Below are 20,212 nucleotides of genomic sequence, written 5' to 3' on the forward strand. Positions count from 1 at the left end.
ACTAAAAGGATAAATTATTTGGAGTGTAGAATGCTATTTTCAGAGTGCTAATAACAATTCCCATAATAAATACTGAAATTTAGAACTTCTGCTACCATGGTGACAAGTTTAATACCAAATTATTGTTGACTTATTGGGTGCTTTAGCGTAATCCTCAGCTTAAAATTGTAATAGAAAAAGTAACCTTACTCACTCTTCGCATTAAAAAAAACAAAAGTGAATTGATTGTTTAGAAAGAGATAAAAGTTTAGGGTGGTGCTGTTCATATCCTTTTTTAATAAGAGATGTATGAAAAGTAAAGAAATATGTGTGGATAGTACTACTTAAGTTTAAAAGGAAATGGGGGCAGTATGACATTGTTAAAAACAAGAAGGGAAAATTCTCATATTAACATAAAATTAGGGAAAAGAAAGGCCTCCCAAAGCGGTAAATTAAGACAAAAAAATGAAGGTGAGGTTTTGAAAGAAGGAAAATGTTTCAGAGCAGAAAAGGGCGTATGGAGAGGAGATTGGTCTGAACAGGACGTCACGCTTCTTCTACTCTTCTACTCTCTCTCTCTCTCTCTCTCTCTCTCTCTCTCTCTCTCTAAACCTCTTGAGGAAAATTAGAAAAGTTAAAATATTTTTGCTCAGAATTCATGGTGGGCCTGTTAGTTGAATTTTCCAGCCATTTGATGGCATATATAATATAATACTCATATTTAGGCGGAAAAGGTCAAAGGGGAACTTGGTATTTATCCTCAAAAAGCTTCACGGGTTAGGGTTTTGTTTGAGCTCTGCTTCCAATTTCAGCTTCTGGGTTTTGCTTAATTTCTGGAAATTCACTGCCTTTGAGCTCCGATTCTTCATCTTCCTGGACTTCAAACTCTAGGGTTTGTTTCTTCATGCAGTTTCTGCTATTGGTATGTAAGCTATCTTGTGTTTTTGCTTCTGGGGTTTGTGATGTTTCATTTTTCCGTTCAGTAGGTGCCCTTTGATTGGATTTTGTTTTTGTTTTTCTGTGTGTTTCTATGTAAAGTTTTGATCTTTCTGGTAGTTGCATAGCTAGGAGTGTGAACTTTGGTTTGAAAAGTTTGTGTTTTTTGAAAGCTTCTGAGCTTTTGGGTTTTTCTTTTTTTTTTTTGTGTTTTTTGTTTTTTTTTTTTGTTTTGTTATTTCAGTGGAGGGGTTGTTGAAAGTGGGTTTCTTTGGTTCTGGGATTGGCGGCGGTGATGATGATGTTGATCCATGGGCAGTAGAAGAGTGAAAGTTGGTGCAAATGATGGTAATAAAGTCGTGACCGAGATGCCGAGCTTTGTTCCTCCAGTACCCACTCCCAATCCCAGGTAGGTATTTGCTTACCCTTCTATTAAGTTCTAATTTCCTACATATTTATTGAATTATGACTGTTCTTATCTTTTAAGTTTAATTGGCAGTAGGAGTGTAGCTCCGTGGCTTTTGAATATGATTCCTTGGCCTTTCAGTTAGTTTGGAAGCTGTGATCCGTTAGCGGCCTCTGTGCTACTAGAACATGAATATTAGTTTTTATGTGGTAGAATTGTTACTGCCATATGCTGCTGAGATTACAATCTCCTGCTTGTCATCGAAAGGAACATAAATTGGGACTTGGAACCTTAAATTCTGACATCATACACAGGTCAAATGGAATCACAACCACATAAGTTGACTAGGTATTTGTCCTAGTGAATTCTCTTTATATTGTAACTCCAGCAGCACAAAAATGTGTATCTGAAGTTTATTCTTTCCACATGTTTACTACTAAATAGAGTCCTAAGTTACAAGTAACCTTTGGGAATTTATCCGAATGATGCATCAACAGCTCAAATTTGTGTAAATAGTATGGAGATTTTTATGGCATAATGTCTCTTCACGATATTAACAATGATTTGAGGAAAGGGAGTTGCACCTGTGATTTTCAGTTTTTTCATGGCTGAAATGATAACAAAAAATAGAGCCAACAAACAGGACAAAAAAAAAAAAAAAAGTAAAAAACAAGCAACTGGAGTCTATTGTTCTGTTATGGGCCAAGTCTAGTAGCGCTGGCTTGTAACTAAGCAGGGCATTAAGTTGATTGGTTGTATATGGTGGTTAAGTTTGGCCCTAAGCCGACAGGGCAAAACCCTATCCACCATGGCTAGGTAGCAAACAACAATTGATTTGTTGAGGTATTGTTCTGTTACGGAGGAATTGTTGTTCCCAATTTAATTTGAAATTATGCGACTGTTCGTTGAAGCAAACAGAGTAGCAGTATTATTATTTTATCTAGTATTAATTACTAAAGTCTGTCCCTTTAGTTTATTTTCATACAAGAATATGATAGTGGTGATCCTAAAATTAGGGAACAGGACTGATGCTACTTGAAATGTTTCCATGACCTTTAATTTGGTAACCATTCGATACTGAAATGAAGTGTCAAAGTTATTGTTGATTTTGAGACTATACAAGTTTTTTCATCTGTTTACATCATGATGAAGAAGCTTCTTAACATGTGTACGTTTGACTCTGAGGGGTAATTGAATTATGATTTCTGTTTGGCCTTATCAATCTGGCCAATGATTATGGATTTAGTTTGTTTTTTCTTGATTGTATCCGTCAATTTTGATAGTCATGATTATGACGATTTTTTTTCTCAGCGTCACAGAGGGGAGCTCCATTCGTTCATCTCAAGTTTCAGATTTTGGAATTCTTGAGCAAACTCTTGGATTTCGCATAGAGGATGCTGTTGACATTGGGAGAAGTATGTAACTTTCTTGGTGTTTATCAGAAGTTAAATTCAATACTAGCAATTTTCTTCTTGTTTCTTTCAGTTGATACTAGGCCAGTTTTGAATTTTACCGTGGTTGAACCTGTGAATTGTCTTTTAATTTTTGTACTTGGTAAATGAGCTTATGAATAAGGTTTTCTTAGTGTTCTAGTCAGCTTCCATGTTTAGTTTCCTAGTGCCTGATTGTAGGTGTTTACTCGAATGACCTATCAGCTGGGAGTGTATATCCACTGCTCTAGTCCTGTTGTTCAATTCTTACCTTAAAATAGATTCTATTCATCATTGACTTTCTGAAGTGCGACTTCAGAAGCACGAGTAATTTCTGGCAATGTTGGAATATGATGAAGAGAATGTGATTCTGATTCTGTTTTTTGGTAAAAGGAGGCATATGTAATATGTTTATATGCACGTACAGTTTCAGATAATATTTCACTTTTGTTGTACTATGGTATCTCTTTGATTGGGACTCCTAATCACTTCATCATTGTTGATTTATAGGCCCAATGTTTAATCAAAACAAGTTAAGTAGTCCGGCAGCAGTGGGAAGTAGTGATGCCCAATTTGGTGCTTTAAACAAGGTAATTATTTTTCTTCCCCCTCACAAAACAACGAGAACAATGAAAAATGAAAATGAAAACAGGACCAAAAAAAATTGTAACTTTCGCGCATTCTGGAATTCAGTCCCTTGCATCGTCAGACATAAACTTTTTGGTTTTTTCGTGGGATCTCAGCTTATTCCACTGCAAAAAGAGCCACAACCCCTCTCTGTATCTCGTAGCAATCACGAGAACTGGGGGGAATCCAATATGGCAGATGGAAGCCCCAGGACTGATACTTCAACAGATGACACGGAAGATAAAAATCAGAGGGTAACATCTCCTGCTTCCACTTTTGCTACTTATTTTTTCATTCCTGTATCCAAGATTCAAAGTGATATCCCTCATTTTGCCATACAAAATTATTTTGCATCTGAGAATATTCATTCTTTATTTGATTTTGGCTGCTTCTTTTGTGGTGAATTTAAATTCAGTGTTCCTGTGCAGATTGAAGGGAATCAAATCACTGGTCTTCTAGCTTCTGATTCCAGTGACAGGTCAAAAGAAAAACCTGGGGATCAAAAGGTTTGGTAACTTCAACTAAATATGCTATTAAATAGTCATCTTGCATGATTATTGGATACCTTTTACCATGCAATCAATCTCTGCAGACATTGCGAAGACTTGCTCAAAATCGTGAAGCTGCCAGGAAAAGTAGATTACGGAAAAAAGTAGGTTACTATTTAATTATTTAGTATGAGTATATTAGTTTCCCCTTTATTCGTTGTTAGTGTTCCCCGTCTAGTAAGAGTCATGCTTACTGTTCTGTATGGAGAAGTAATGTTATGTTTCTTCTCTCAGGCATATGTACAACAACTTGAGAGTAGTCGGCTGAAATTAACCCAGCTTGAGCAAGAGCTTCAGCGAGCCCGCCAGCAGGTTGGATTTTGTTGTCCCTGAATATACGTACATATATCATATATCATCTATTTTTCATTCCTGGAAGGGCATGGATGTTGTATCATATTAGTGGTTTTATTTTGGCAGGGAATATTCATTTCAAGCTCCGGAGATCAATCCCATTCAATGAGTGGAAATGGTATTTGAACCTCTTAATTTCATGTTCCGATTGGTTAATATTTCCTGGACTTGAAAATGATCACAGAAGTGTCATTCCTGCTGCATTGATATGCATATTTATGTTATAGAAATTTGGTAAAGATGGGGTTAGGTGTTCTCTGCATTAGATTTGTGTAGTAAGTCGATTATTTTGGGTGGAGACTTCTACAGCTTCTCTTTCCTGGATTGTTCTGTAATTTTGGCATCCTCAGTCTTCTGCAATTGGGTCCGAGCATGCCCTGAATTTTTACATAGTGGGTCTGTTTTTCATATTAATAATGGTGTTGTTGCCGGCATGTTGCATTACATTATTTCTTGTGTTGTGTGATAAAAGGCAATATTCTATTCCCAGACAGTTTGGAAACAAAATTCGTATGCTGTTAGATTAAGAATCTGGACCACACATTTAGGCAAGAATTAACCTTATCAGTGATTCTGGCAACATGGCATTATGTTGCTGAACTGTTAATGTTTTCCCACTTAACTGATATTTGATGGTAAAATATTCTTGTTTTATTTGTATTTTTATTTCATAGGTGCTTTGGCATTTGATGTGGAATATGCAAGGTGGCTAGAGGAGCACAACAGGCAAATAAATGAGTTGAGGGCTGCCGTTAATTCACATGCAGGCGACACTGAACTCCGTACCGTTATTGACAATGTCATTGCGCACTACGATGACATTTTTAGAATAAAAGGAACTGCTGCAAAAGCTGATGTTTTCCACATCTTGTCAGGAATGTGGAAAACACCAGCTGAAAGGTGTTTCATGTGGATTGGTGGCTTCCGCTCATCTGAGCTCCTTAAGGTGAAAATTTGTGCTCCCTACTCTTGATACAGTTGGAATCCCCCTTAAGTTTTTGTTAAATTGCAACCACATACATAATCTGCTAAACATTACAATCTAGTACATAAACTTACGATTTCATTGCAATTTCATACATTTGTTAGCAATTCTGTTAAGTTAACTGTTAAGTGATGATGTGGGATAAAGAATCAATTAAAAATAGTCAAGATGAAAATCAATTTAGAAATTAAAAGTAACATCTTTTTGTGCAAAAAATCAGAAAAGTACATGTGGACCCCACCCCTTCCATCTTACCATTCTACCAAGCCAACCCATGCGTCCTCTCCCTCCAAACCCCGTGCCTCCACCTACCATACTGTATCCTTCCTTCAAACCCTAATTCACAACCTGCAATGCAATGAAATTGTAAGTTTGTGCATTAGATTGTAATGTTTTGAAAATGATGTATGATGTTGCAATTGAACACAAAATTGAGGGGGCAAACTGTAATTTACCACAAAAAAATTATACCATTTTAGTTTCTGCACAATTCCATCTCCTAGTGTATAATATGTTATTTTGACATGGTGGAAGTGTTGGATATATGGCTTCAATCCTACGGCTTCTAGTTTATGAATCGCCCACACCAAACATGGCTGTGGCTGTGTCATATAGGTTCACGAACCATGTCCATGGAAACGAGTATTTCTATGGTTAGCAATGGAAATTTGTAGTGCCCGTCTTTGAACTTAATTTGTCAGCAAAATTGATGTTTTTTTTTTCTCCTTAAAAAGAGTAATTAGTGAGCTGCCCAAAATTCTTTTCAAATGTTCTCTAATTGTTTTAGTTCTCTGCGTCCCGTTGATCTGTTTTGACATTGGTGCAGCTTCTGGTGAATCAATTGGAACCATTAACGGAGCAGCAATTGGTGGGTATTTACAACCTGCAGCAATCATCCCAGCAGGCTGAAGATGCTCTGTCACAAGGGATGGAGGCATTGCAGCAGTCCCTGGCTGAGACCTTGGCCAGTGGCTCACCTGCGCCATCAGGGTCATCTGGGAATGTTGCAAACTATATGGGTCAAATGGCCATGGCCATGGGAAAGCTAGGAACTCTTGAAGGTTTCCTCCACCAGGTGAACTCCCTTAATAGTTAATTCCACTAGCTTGCTTTTCCACTGAATCATGAAAAGGCTGGTATCACTGAGTGACGCATCTGGCGAAGTGACTGCCCTTCATTGTTGGAACCTGTAGTTTGAATGGAACCAAATTGTTTCTAGTACCTACATGTCTTTGTTCTTCATTTAGTTTTGTCGGCCCTAAATTTCACCCATACAATATATAGTCCTTATTTATGTTTTCAAATGCTAAATGGACTGTCGTCTTTTGAGACGTAAACCTCGTGGTTATCTTTTTAAACGCAGTTATACCATCTTTTTTTTGTACAAGAAGTTTGTTGCATGGAAGACATGTTTAACAAGAATTATAAACGAACTTGGTGATTTGGCTATAGATGGATTGCAATGTCCATCTCAAAGTACTTTTCATAGTCTTGCCTAAAACATTTGTAACGTTACTTTGTTATTTTTGTTTCTTTATGTATGTAATTAATACCTTAATTGCCAGTAGTCAATATACCTATGCCTTACTTTTTCATTCTCATTTTGTCAATTGCCAGGCTGATAATCTTCGACAACAAACATTACAACAAATGCATCGTATACTGACTACTCGACAGTCAGCTCGTGCGCTTCTTGCAATACATGATTATTTTTCGCGTCTTCGAGCCCTCAGTTCTCTTTGGCTTGCCAGGCCTAGGGAGTGACGTGCATTGGATTACTCTCCCTGAAGTTCATCCGTAAAGCTAGCTAGTCCCGGAACATAAATTAGCACCATGAAGCCGAGGGCCATACTATATAGATGATGGACTTCAGCTGTTTGGACATCAATATCCTTCAAGGACGTGATTAAGGTGCGTGAAGTCAGATTAACGTTCATAGTCACCATCAAAGTTGTAGGTTATTGTCACTTATGTTTGCGCAGATGTTGTATTCTATGTTCAGAACTGTAGTATGAATAATCTGATGATGTTAGCGATGTAATAGAAGCGAGGGAATAGAATAGTGCTATTGTCGTAGGTTACAGATGTCGATTTATACACCAAAAGTCAGATGATATCGGAGTGAAAAAGGTTTGCATTTTGTTTTTCTTTGACATGTACATATGATGTCTCAATGTTATTGGCCTATATTGTTGCACTGGTTTTGCCATTCTGGATTGTGTAATATTCACTGGAACAGATTCGGTCACGCGAGGGAATTCGCCCAAATTTACTGTTCTTGGCAGTTGGAGATGTGATGAATTGCGGCCTTCGGTGCCTGTTTTTTGTGTGCTTGTAAAAATTGAGTTTTGAAGTAAGGGAGCGATTTTTGCACACCCTTTTTCGACTTCTACACGCCTTAATTGAGCGAGGAATTTCAAGTCCCTAGTGATTTAAAGCCCTATAGTTATTTTCTAATTCCCAAGGGAGTTGGACTTGGAAGATAGTAGCGGCGGCGACGATGATAAGGCAACGTTTGCCAATCAGTTCAACGGCGGATAAGGCAACACTCGCCTTACTTTTGACACGGCAAATATGCTCCTTACCCTAACCTGTGCCCCGACAGTGGAAATGTGTGCTTTGTCATAGGTTCCGACGAATGGCAGCTTTACGTAAGGCAGAGTTTGGTTTTTTGGGAGTGATAATGGATCTCTGAATGGAGTGGCCCGGGAATCACTGATGAGAAAGCAGATTTTGGAGAGATTAAACGAATCCCGAAGATACAGACCATCGGTGAGTTGTTCAGTAAATAAACCCCCACAAATCACTTGAGTTTGTTCCGTAAAGCAGACAGTCGGGTGGTGGCCACTGAACGCACTCAAAAACAGCGAGCGAGCGGTGTTCGAGGAGGCCGAGAAGTGCCATCTCCTTCGACATCCAAAGTCGTACCAAGAGCGCCAAACTGCGAGAGCTATCCACGATCCATATTCTACGACTGCGGCTAATTACGCATGTTGACGCTCCTGCTGCAGCGTCATATGGAAATCCATGCTGGTTACGGAAATTATATCACGTATACGAGGAAATCGAAATTATGCATTTAATTGTAGCAGTTAAAATACATAGATCAACGAAACTCCCTGTCGATATATATGCTTATGGTGCTCCTGGCTACGGGGGTACTTGTTTCGACTCCAATTACGAATTAGTGAACACGCCAAGCTAGCCAGCATATCCAGTCCCATGCATCATGACTGAGACTTCCAACAGATGGAAAAACCAAATTTCACCTCATCAGTAGCCAGTTACAACCGTATTAACAGTGAACCTGACGATCTACCCGCCCTCCCCCAAAACAAAACAAAAAAACACGACTAATTCAGAGTACAGCCGCAGACTCAGAGGACCAATTCAAAACTCTCTAACAAGTAATATTTTCACAAACTGGGAACTCCACACACCAAAACAGAAAAGATGCTAGAAATCATTGTTCATTTCCGGTCCCCAAAATGCACTGCGAAAGATGAGTCAAATATGGTTCTGCTTTGGAACTGCTGTTCAATATCGGTCCCAGGCTCTGAAGCTCTGCATTGAACTCCCTCTCGAATTTCCTGCAAAATACATGGGTCTGAGAGAGAGACAGAGAGAGAGACAGATAGAGAGGTGTGCACGTGTGTAATCATTTATCCCACAGCCACTTCAAACTTACAGAATAGAGTCAGCAACAGTTTTGTTGCTGGAGCTTAATTTTAGTGCCTGAGAGGGGGTCCGCAATTTTGATGGTTTCGGGTTTTCTGGCACAAGTGAACCATCAAAATCGACAAGGCTAGGAACATCAATAGAAGATGATATTAACCACTGAGTTGCTGCAGCATATTGTAAGCAAAGCAATTTCAGCCTCTCCACCTTCTGCATTCATACAACTCAGTATTAACTATTAAGGTAAAGAACAAAGACAAATCAAGAATTCCGAAACTCTAGTTCTGGACATATGATTCCAAAGAGATATGATCCCCATCTCAACATGTCTTGATCCCCTGTGCCAATTATTACATTGTGGGTTTTTGCATATCCTAATTTTGAATTTTGGACCTTTGGTTCCAAATTATCCTTGGTGGAGATAAAAGACAGAGCTGTGCTTGGATTCACGGTAACTACAGTACTGAGAAACCTGAAGCATTGGCAAAGCTTTGAAATTTGGTCAGTGTTCAAAATTATTTGAAAGTAAAGTTAAAAGTGGGCCCAGCCCCCGGGCATTTTCCAGCAGGTCCAAGGCTCCCTCGCCTAGTTCTGAAATGTACAAAAACTAGTTGTGGAAAGAAATAGAAGAAATTTGCGGATTTCTTTGATTAGGAGTTCTCTACGTCGCATGATCAGTTTATAGGTCTCATGAATAGTCTTATAGCAGTTTATTAATTTGGTTCTTTTCACTAAAATGTGTACCAACGAGTCTATGAAAGAAGCTACTTTATACGCTTTGAAAAGTTAACAGTTCAAGAAATTAAGTTCTTATGCTCATGCATGACGCATGAGTTGACTTGCAGAGTCCAAGACATTTGATGTCGAAGGCTCCTGATGCCTAAAAATTTCATTATCTTAATAAGGCCCTACATTAAACATGGAGGCTATGATCAACTTTGCGCAAACAATCTCCACTATATTATCTCCTTGGCCTCAAACATATCCGACCTGTTGCATTTCCTTCCATGTCCCTGTTACCTTATTAGAGCTTTCCTCTCTTCCAGTTGAAGAGATTCTTTTCCAACCTTTTCTATATATATATGCGTGCACATACACATATATCCTTGTTTCTACTAATGCAAGTAAGCTTGAATGTATTAAGAACAAACCTTGAGAAATTCCGGCAAAAGAAGCAAGCACCCCCTCAAACACTTGTCAAGGAAAAAGTCATGGTGTTGGATAACCTGTAACAGGAAGAACCTTGTAAGACAAATATGAGCTTCCTCTTAATAAACAGTACTGCTACATCTATCAGAATGACCTAAACCGAATTCTCCTTTTTCAGCCAAAAGATTTCTTTTTTTTTTTTTTTTTTTTTTTTTTTAAAAAGAAGATGAGAGTTTCTATAAGAGGAAGAACAGACCTCATCTATGCTCTTTGCAGTCTGAAGTCTTTTATGCATCACATGGCAATTGGGCTCAATAACCTGTAAACAAGAACTGCTCTGAGAAAACATAAACCTAATAATTTCCTCATCATTGCTGGGAAAATATATTTCAGAAGTGTCTGATAGAAAAATGCAACGTGATTTACAGATGTACATTGCAGTCTTAAGTCTACTATGCATCTATGCTCTTTGCAGTCTGATGTCTATATGCAGATGCACATCATCTCTCAAATAGAAGAAAACATTATATAGAATGCAATGTGATTTGCAAAGCAAAGATATGCAACAAGGATCACACATCAAATGAGGAAAAAAGAAGAATGAAATGTATATATAAGCCTACGCTACATACAATGCTTTGTTGTAGCGGTAATAGCCAAAAACAAAAAGAATACCATTAAAAATCAAAACCGATGGATAAAAAACAAGGTGCTTAAATATAGGGAAAAAGCACCACAAAACATCTATAGCATGGAAAAATCTTCCACGGAAAAAGCAAATTGTAAGATAAAACCTACCTCAAATGTTAGATAGTGTAGAAGGCTATTAATAAATTTAAGCATGCTACGACACAGCAGTGATGATCTGGAGATAGCAGTTCCACGCATGTTAAGGGCACGAACTCCCTGCAATACATATTTCCACTAAATCAAGCAAAGAAATGAGGCTAAATGACCTGGCTACAAGTAAATCAAATCAAGCCCATACTTGATGTGCTTGCCATGCCCCACAAAGCTGGCGATCCACGTGCTTACAGTGGAAAAGAAAGCGGAAAATTAACTGGTACTTTGTCAGGGAATTTTTAGAGATAACAATAGACAACGGCCACCGAATCTGAAAAAGAACCAAACAGTCATAACAAACCAAAGACAAATGGTTTGATCATAGAGGAGGATGAGATCTAAATGGCATTTCATGAAAACTTTCAAGATCTAGATCCATTTAAACTCTGGTATAATTAGCATACTTCGGGGGTCACTTCAAACTGTTTTTGTGATTTTTTTGGGGATGGGGCTGAGTAAAGATATAAATGACTAAATAAAATAAAAACAAGTCATTAACAAACCTTATAATTTAAAGAGAACGTCTCAAGGCCAGTTATGCTCACTGGCTCCTCCAGATCATTATCATCAGGGGCAGGCCTGCTCTTTTCACGATCTTTAAGTGTCCCCAGCTTTTTAAGCAAAGAAGATGTTTCCTGAAGCAAAACAGCAAGAATATTGAATTAATGGGAAATCAATACATAAATTTGTCATATATGAGTAAAATGATAGAGCTGTTTACCACGCAACATGTTAAGTCCTCATGGCAAGGATCTGCTGCAGCTGCTGTGGTGCGCAAAGCAAGGTCTAGAAGAGACTATTCAGCCAACAAAAGTTAAAACATCTCAGTCATTTTGAATTGAGAAAGCAGAAAGAAAAATTTGCCAGCTAAGGAACTTGATGAAGAAAGAAGACTAAACCTGGAGCTTCTCCACAGAAATCTCATCAAGCTTTTTTGTGAGCTCGTCTCGAGCGATATCCATAAAATGAACCAAAAAATCACCCTGTATAAACACCATCAGTTCTCCATCCACTTGATTTTGAATAGCATGATTTTTGTAATAAACTTAACAAAAAGAAAGCTTATTTCCATGTAAAGTCGATTCATCTTTCCTTAATCAGATCCACAACATAGTGCAATTATTCAACAAACACCAAGTCCTTGATGCATCATAAATTAAGATTGCATAAATACAATCCTTTTCTTCATTCTCCAAAAAACTATGTTTACCTCACAAAAACTAAATAAATAAATATGGCAATTCTTCTTGTAATTGAAATTAAAAAAGTTAACCATGGATGATATAAACCATGGACATCGCACGTTCTATGCACCTTCTTTTAAGGAGTTTTTCCTTTTTCATGTAATAGCAGTATGCGGAATTCTTGAATTTTGGGACCTATACAAATTGAAACATATCCCTGCAATGATTTGAGTTCCTATTTCGAAAAGGAGAATTTCGGAGTTTATCAAATACTCACTTTTATATCTTCCCTATATGAAATTTCAAAATACAAAGTAAACCAAATTCTTAAATATGCATGTAAAAGCTTGCAGAAGAGATATTATTACAAACACCTCATCAAAAAGTCCTCTATTTTCAGTGTCTTACAGGCAGCCATCTATTTTCATCCTTTAAGCTATCTATCTTCACTTTTATATTCAGTGTTTAATAACACACATAAATGTTGGAAAATCCCCAGGTACTTCAAGAGTTACAAGACCTAAACCTGAAGATCAAGCTTGCTCCTTAGTAGGGTTTAAGAAAATTAATGCCAGCTAATATACATATAGATTTACACACTTGATGAGGCAAAATGACCTAGGAAGACTTCGACAGAGACTCTAAGAAAAGACTTGGACTACTTGAATCTAACAGAAGACATGGCACAAAACCAAGCGCAATGGCGTTCTAGGATTCATATACCCGACCCCACTTAGTGGGGTAAGGCTTTGTTGTTGTTGTTGTTGTTGTTGTTTGTTCAAATCCCTCCACCCAAAAATCAGAAGCATAGTAACTTCAGACAGAAAGATGTGTGTTATCAAACACTATGTCCAAAGTATTATAAGGGATAGATGAGGTAGAATAACCTAACCTTTACCTAGAATCCCACCTGATCTACAAGGTTCAAAACTTTTTAGTTATGATTTCATACGAAACATGGTATCTATCTACATATTAGTGTATAATATACGTGATCTATTTCCAAGTTCATTGGTCATAAAACAATATACCTGATCAAGAAGAAGATAGTGCTTTATAGATCGCAGCTTTCCCATCAGATCATACTACACAAGAAAGGATGGAAGATTAGCCAACAACATAAACAAATTGCATTAAAGGTGGCAGCAAAGACCAGAGAGAGCCAAAGAATATTGAGGGGAAAAACATTTCCTACAAACTAAACCTCACCTTTGCCTTGATGAGATTTAAGAGCTCACTGCTGGCAAAGTCATACGCAGACTTTATACACTCAAGATAACGGTGATTAGAGCCAAAGGTCATCAATTTCGAATTTTCTGATAGAGGGACCTATTTATCCAATAAAGTCAATGACATGTATTAACACAAACACATTGAGGGAAAGAATTTTCCTCATTTCTTGTGTTCTAAAAGAGAAATAAAACATTGTAAATGGATAATTATAGCCCGAACCTGAACATGATGTCCACATTCCCTCATGACATTTAAATATTTTCCTGTGGTCAAAATTGTCCCGGAAATATTTGCTAGGAAGCTAGGAATTCCGTCTTTAAGGCTGTAACGTTGTCTCCAATACTTGGCATCATAATCTTGAGTGAGGCTTTCCTGTACAGTTTAACCAACTGTAACGTAATAAGCCTAAAATTGTTGCACTCAAAATTTTGAAATCAGATGACATACCTTTTGAAGAGATTTGTTTTCAGCAATGAAAAATTCACCATAAGGATCATCAATGACTCCTTCATAAACCCACCTAAAAGTAAATTTCATTCCCATGCCCAGGGATCAACCAAATTAGCACTAAAGTGTTGTGCAAATGATACTCAAAGCCATTACTGCCAAAAGAAAATAAACAAAACAACCTAATCTCTCTTTCCACATTCAAATAGACTTAAATAAGAAATTCATGTCAAAACTATTTAAGGAATGAATATATAGAAACAAGGGATATGGTACTACTCCAAGAAAATGAGCATGAATACACAAACGCTTTTGTATACATGAATTATAACCTAGAGAAGCCAGCACAACAAATAGCGGGTTAAGCAGGGTTGTAAGGGACCCGGCATATAATCTTTAAAATGGCCAGTACCCTTGGGTCGGTCTAAAATATGTCCTAATTTCTAATCCCTCTCAAGACACCCAAGTGTCAATTATGTCCCCCATGGGTGATCTTGGGTCTACAACACATCTTAGTCCAACACAATTTCCCAAATACGGCAGTTGGCTGGGCTCATAAATTTTTTTTGAAACTAAAACCAGCTCCTCCACACCACCCCCACCCCACCCAACCCACCCCCCCCCCCCCCCCCCCCCCCCCCCTTCTCTCCTCTTCTCCTCCTCCCCAAGATAAATAAAGTAAAACAAAGATAGTCAAGGAGCAAAAGAACATTTTATAGCGTTCTACAAGAAAATGGAAGAACTTAGTTGATGGGAAGAATAGTCTCTGAAGCATATTATGCTTATGTAACTAGTCAGTCATGTTAACAAGAGATGTATAACAAGTTGGCAGGCAAAGTTTCACGCACAAGTATAATTACCTCTCCAATATTCCAAGGTATGCATTGCAAGCACATTCTGTCATCTTTTCTAGTAATGACCTTACACCACTATCACCAGCCATGGCCTTGGCCTATTTATTCCAAAGACCCACAGTATGCACCAATAGCAGCAAGATAAGAATGAGAAACAAGTGGTGGAAACAGTTATTACTTCTAAAGGGAGCAACAAAATTTTATGTAACTCAGACATAAGAGTACCTGGCTCTGCAAGAGGTTAAGAACTGCAGAACCTGCAAAATTATTAGCAGAAGCCCTCTGTATTACATTGGATAGTGCTTGCATGGACCCCATCATTGGCTGCAACACAGATTAGAGAACTCGGTCAGACTCAAAAGGAAAAAAAATCCCTAAATATAGTTTAAAAAAAAATAAAAAAATAAATCTCAGAGAAGCTTAAACCTGACAGTAAAACCACAAGCCTTGTAGGGACAGTCTTCCCAGTCGAAACTGGTGTTCTAGCTGTGCCACCATGGCCTGGTAATCCTAATACAGAAAAATTGGAAGGTGTTCAGTGGACAAGATCACTTATGCATCATTTTCTTTATCCATATTTATTCTTTCCCTTCACCATGAGCTTTAGGTCAAATGGCAAAGAAGTGAAATGGTTATTGAGTCAACTTAAAATAGTGAGGAGAAATAACCCTACTAGAAGGAGCGCCCTCAGCGCAGCAGCAAACGCATGATTGACTAAGCCATTCTTGAATTGGGATCTTGATTCAACAAACTGGTTAATAAGCATAAAGTTCTCACACAGAGGGAAAACCCGTTTGGCTAATTCCTGAAGCATTTCAGTACCCAAAGAAAAATGAGAAATATTAAAAGGCCTGACTATAAAACAACAAAGAGATTCAACCGATTCGTACCTGAAGAGCTAAATCCATGGATGCATCAACTTGAAAGGTGTACTTGTCCTCATTTCCGTGCGCCCTCTTGATTGAAACGTAGCGTCCTTGGATCCCAACCATTGCAGACAAAATGTCATCGATGACAACAAGTTCCTATTTGTGCTACAACCATCATAAGCACCACTTCCACTAACCCGAAATTTTGAAATTTTGAAATTCCAAATTCAAATTCAAACTCACCTGAACAGCAGCATTGTAACAACCAATGGCCTTTTCGAATCCCAAGCTGCAAATTTCAAAATTGGGGTTTTCTTTATCAATTAAAAACGACAGAAAGAAGAAATGTATGAACACAAATGTAAATGGATGAGGATGTGATATCATGCTTACGAAAGAGAACCAACGGAATAGCCATCCGTATCTGCAAATCGCGACGTCGATTTGGTTTCCTGAAACAGAAAATGTCAAATTCCCAGCGGCATTTCGATTCGCAAACTTCACAGAGGAAAATTGAAGTGGAGTGAAGAAGATTAAAGGGAAAAGTAGGAACCTGGTGAAAGCGGCCGGTGAGGAAAGGGCGCTCGGAGTTCCAACGAGGAGTTGAGGGGCATGAAATTGTTGAAGTATTATTCTCCATCGGAATTCAGAACAGCACAAGTAACCCTCTTACTCTGACTAACTATCTGAAGCCCCCTAGGGCACAAATTCGACGGCCACGATGCTTTGTTTCGTGGGAAGTTGTGATAGAGAGGACGTTCAAATTTGAAATCCCTAGAAAATGTGGATAACCAAGAGAGGTAGTCCAATTGCAGAATCTGGAGAGGAAGATGGTGGCAGGGGAGGGGACCCGCTTGGGGGATGGTCGTGGGGAAAGAGAGAGAGAGAGAGAGAGAGAGAGAGCTGGTAGTGTTAATGTGGGTGGGTCTTGGCTGTGGGTAGTGGTGGTAGCTTGGATGGGCTAGGGTGGCGGGAACAAGGGTAAACGGGAGCTTCCATTTTTTTTTTTTTTTAAACAAGCAATATTAAAAAATAAACAGTGTCAGACTATATTTATATACCATCTTCAATCGAAATGGCCAAGTATAGTCATATCAAGAATTATAGCGTTGTAAAAAGTTATGTTCAAATGAACAGTGTCAGACTATATTTATATACCATTTTTAACCGAAAGGGGGGGTAAACATAGCCTGTTAATAATTTTATTATTTTTAAGTTTATTCTTTAACTTATTGGTTAATTCAATTAAATTACCATATTAAAATAAGGTTATCCAAACATATTTTGAGTGTCACTTGTCTCTAAATGAATAAGCCTCCGAATTTTTTATCTTTATACAATCTCAATAATTTTTTCGGCTAGGATTTCAATTGACACATGTTGCTAAATGAGTAACTCTCCATAGTTCTTATCTTTATGTAACATTATAATTTTCCGGACAGGATTTTTGAGTGACACGTGTCGAGATATAATTGGTTATGCAAATTTTAGATAGGATTCTTATCTATGTGGCACTTCTTAACTTCAGCATCTAATGTTAATAAATTAGTTGAATATTAGGTAGAATTCTCACACCTTCATCTTCCCCCTCTCCAATATCTGTTATTATTGTCTAAAATTTGTCATTTCAATTCAAGTTTGCAATGAATTCTAACTTTAGATCCTCTTCGCATTCAGTTGGGGTCCTCATCCAATTCCAAATTGGAAGATAAATGGGCAGAGTGGAACGAGAAGAGGAGGAGTCCAATGAAGAAGATGACCAAAATTAATAATATTGTACAATATAACCAAAATTAATATTTAATAACAAGAAAGCAATTGACAAGAATATGTGGAATTAGTGAATAAATTACTATTAATGCTAAGATCAATAGTAAAAAGTTCTATTGGTTTTATAATCAAAGATGCATATATTATGTAAACAGAGGATATATCATTAATGTTTTGAGATAAACAATGATGATTTGAAGAACCATTTAAAGCATTTTGGTAATCAACATACTTAAATTTAAATGTGATATATCATTAATGTCTTGAGTATAATTTACATCATATATCTTTTGTAGTACATGGAGCTATGCAAAAAAAACTCTAATTAATGATTATAAGGATTTTGTTTTATATCAAATATTGCAAGAGAAGCCACAGTTTAAAGAGTTCATGCTACACAGAAAGATGATGAAATGGCACTCATTGAAGCCATCATTACTCCTCTGGAGGCAGAGCTTAAGCTTGCTGCAAGATGTATACATTTGTTCTGCAATATGAGGTATAGAGTGTTCAATATGTATTTGGTTTCTATATTGTTAATGGTTATATCAAATCGTTTATTTACATGAATTAATAATTATAACGAGTTAATTTTTTTTTTTTTATACTTCTGGATGTATATTGATTTTTTAGGTAACCAAGTGTAGGACGACAACAGAGCACTTGATCGGCTTACTAAATCCAAAGAGGCTACTTTGCAGAGGTTGAGAAAACTGTTCAGATTGCTTGGGCAAAAGCATCCTTGGTTGATGATTTGCAAAACAAAAATCAAGAGCTAATGAAATAGATTGAAAGGTTTGTATGCTATTCAGAGTTTTCCTATTGCATGCAAGTGTGATAGAGGGAATTTACTAGGGGCTCATACTAGCGTTGGCCACCATTTTACATAATATGAAATAAAGCATGGGAATCATTTATGTCGTACATAGGCTGTTAATATAGTTAGTATAATTTAGATGCAAACTGATGAATGTGAACAAAATGATTGATGATGTTTTAAAGACGTACAAAAGAATGCATGAGATGAAAATTCAGCCCACTGAGCAAACGTATTATTCTCTGGGAATGTTTTATGCTATGACAATCTTGTTTTAAAGAACTCGCCTCGGGGAGCGCCCTAGGGCACCATTGGGGCTGGGCGGTGAAGCAAATGCCTCTGTTTTGCTGAAGTAAGCAAAATGCTTTGCCGAAGACGTCGAGGCGGCGAAGGTGCACCTCAAGGCGTCTAGACGCCTTGTCTGCCCCTGTTTTTTTTATTTTTTATTTTTAAAAAACCATCCAAACCCAAAACGATGTCGTTTGGGTAAGGATTTTCAGTTTTAAACATCCTCTTCATACCATACCTTCGATCACCTTTGTTCGCCTCTACCTTTTTCGCCTTCTTGTTTCTTCTCCCTCGCACCAGAAGCTTAGAACAGAGAACACAGCCGCTGCTTGGAGCAGCACCGGTCGCCACGCCAAAGCTTGGAGCAGCACCATTAGCCCAGTGCCGTTAGCAAGATCCCAAAGGTTAGGGTTTCTAAAATTCTGAAAAAGTTAGGGATTTAGTTTTCTGGGGAAGAACTCTGTCTCTACATGGCCTTGTTTGTAGAAATGTTTGAATAGTTGGTATTAGATAAAAAATAGAAAGTGCAGATAAGGGGATAATAATGGAAGATGCTAGTAGGTCAGAAAGTGTAGAGGGGTTAATAGACAGAAAAGTATATCCAGCTCCTTAGTTTAAACTAAAGCCACAATAAACTTATAGGTTGGGGTTTGTCTTTTACACATTGACCACAAATATAAATTGCGGACAAGCCTCTGCATACTAGTTATAGATTGTGGTTTGTCACAATAATGTTAATTAATTGAATGCTTTGCTCCACTACTTGCATAAACCGTTTATTAACCGTTTGTGTGCGGTTTTGGAAATTGTTGGTATATAAATTAATAAATTGTTGGTTCATTAATTGTATGCATGCATCAAATGTTTACTGTTTAGGGCATTAAAGAATATGGCTTCTTCTAAGAAAGATTTTTCTTGGCAATGGAAAAAAGATTTGGATCTTGTCACCAAGCACTTCTATTGTGTTTTTTGTAACCACAAATGCACGGGTTCAATTTCTAGATTCAAACATCATTTGGGTGGTGTAAGTTGGGAGGAATGATAAGTTGTAAAAAAGTGCCACCCAATGTGAAGGAAGAATGCTTTGCTAATGTTATGGGAACTAAAAAAAAGAGAAAAGCTAGCCATGAGTTGTGTCATGGTGGTGGAGAAGAAAGTGAAAATGTCGATATATGTAAGTAATGGGAGTGGGAGTGTGAGTGCCACACATTCACAACAAATTGGTTCTTTTCTACCACCTAGGTCTAGGGGACCACTTGATAGGTATGTTACATCGGAAACTTGCCGAGCCACATTGAATATACCTTTCAAAAAAGAGGAAAAAAGACAAGTATCCCGAGCATTTGCACAATGGTTTTACACTAGTGTCATTCCATTCAATGCGGTAAACAATGAACATTATGTTAATGCAATGAAATCGGTATCCAATTTTGGTCCCGGCTGTAATGCTCCTGCAAGTCATGAATATAGAACTTGGATGCTCAAAGAAGAAGTTGAGGATGTACAAACTTATGATGAAAGAACATCAAAAGGCTTGGAAAAGATATGGATGCACTATTATGTTGGATGGATGGTCGGATGGCAAAAAGTAGGTGTTTAATAACTTTCTTATCAATAACCCGCAAGGTACTTGGTTCTTGAACTCGATCAATGCATCAGCCTCTATTAAGAATGGAGATTTGTTGTATGGTTATTTGGATGATGTTATTCAAAAAATTGGTGAAGAGATTGTGGTTCAAGTTATATTCGACAATGCTTCAAACTACAAGAATGCTGGGGAAAAACTTATAGAGAAGAAAGAGAAGGTGTGGTGGA

The 20,212-nt window shown here is 37.6% G+C and overlaps 2 protein-coding genes across 3 annotated transcripts; one reads left to right on the forward strand and one right to left on the reverse strand.

Annotated features, from left to right (window-relative positions):
* Positions 1-430: 430 nt before the first annotated feature.
* On the forward strand, positions 431-7,474 carry LOC137713772 (transcription factor HBP-1b(c38)-like). Its single transcript, XM_068453122.1, has 12 exons — positions 431-901; positions 1,160-1,324; positions 2,633-2,736; positions 3,262-3,341; positions 3,495-3,632; positions 3,807-3,884; positions 3,971-4,030; positions 4,161-4,238; positions 4,347-4,398; positions 4,955-5,226; positions 6,092-6,340; positions 6,883-7,474. Exons 2-12 carry the CDS (start codon positions 1,227-1,229, stop codon positions 7,027-7,029), a joined length of 1,356 nt encoding a protein of 451 aa, XP_068309223.1. The 5' UTR covers positions 431-901; positions 1,160-1,226; the 3' UTR covers positions 7,030-7,474.
* Positions 7,475-8,515: 1,041 nt separating this feature from the next.
* Positions 8,516-16,430, reverse strand: LOC137713771 (gamma-tubulin complex component 2). 2 transcript variants are annotated; one of them, XM_068453121.1, is made up of 21 exons: positions 16,076-16,430; positions 15,916-15,974; positions 15,766-15,811; positions 15,544-15,678; positions 15,327-15,458; positions 15,080-15,163; positions 14,879-14,977; positions 14,660-14,751; positions 13,800-13,872; positions 13,572-13,724; positions 13,329-13,448; positions 13,151-13,204; positions 11,835-11,918; positions 11,657-11,731; positions 11,439-11,570; positions 11,081-11,206; positions 10,891-10,998; positions 10,349-10,411; positions 10,095-10,169; positions 8,954-9,150; positions 8,516-8,855 (listed from the first exon to the last, which is right to left on the reverse strand). In XM_068453121.1, exons 1-21 carry the CDS (start codon positions 16,160-16,162, stop codon positions 8,729-8,731), a joined length of 2,121 nt encoding a protein of 706 aa, XP_068309222.1. In that variant the 5' UTR covers positions 16,163-16,430; the 3' UTR covers positions 8,516-8,728. The 2 variants fall into 2 exon arrangements, with proteins under 2 accessions (XP_068309222.1, XP_068309221.1); XM_068453120.1 differs by having other exon boundaries at positions 8,954-9,153; positions 16,076-16,429.
* Positions 16,431-20,212: the final 3,782 nt, after the last annotated feature.

This window comes from Pyrus communis, chromosome 13 (genome assembly GCF_963583255.1).
Source record: "Pyrus communis chromosome 13, drPyrComm1.1, whole genome shotgun sequence".
Classification (NCBI taxonomy): domain Eukaryota; kingdom Viridiplantae; phylum Streptophyta; class Magnoliopsida; order Rosales; family Rosaceae; genus Pyrus; species Pyrus communis.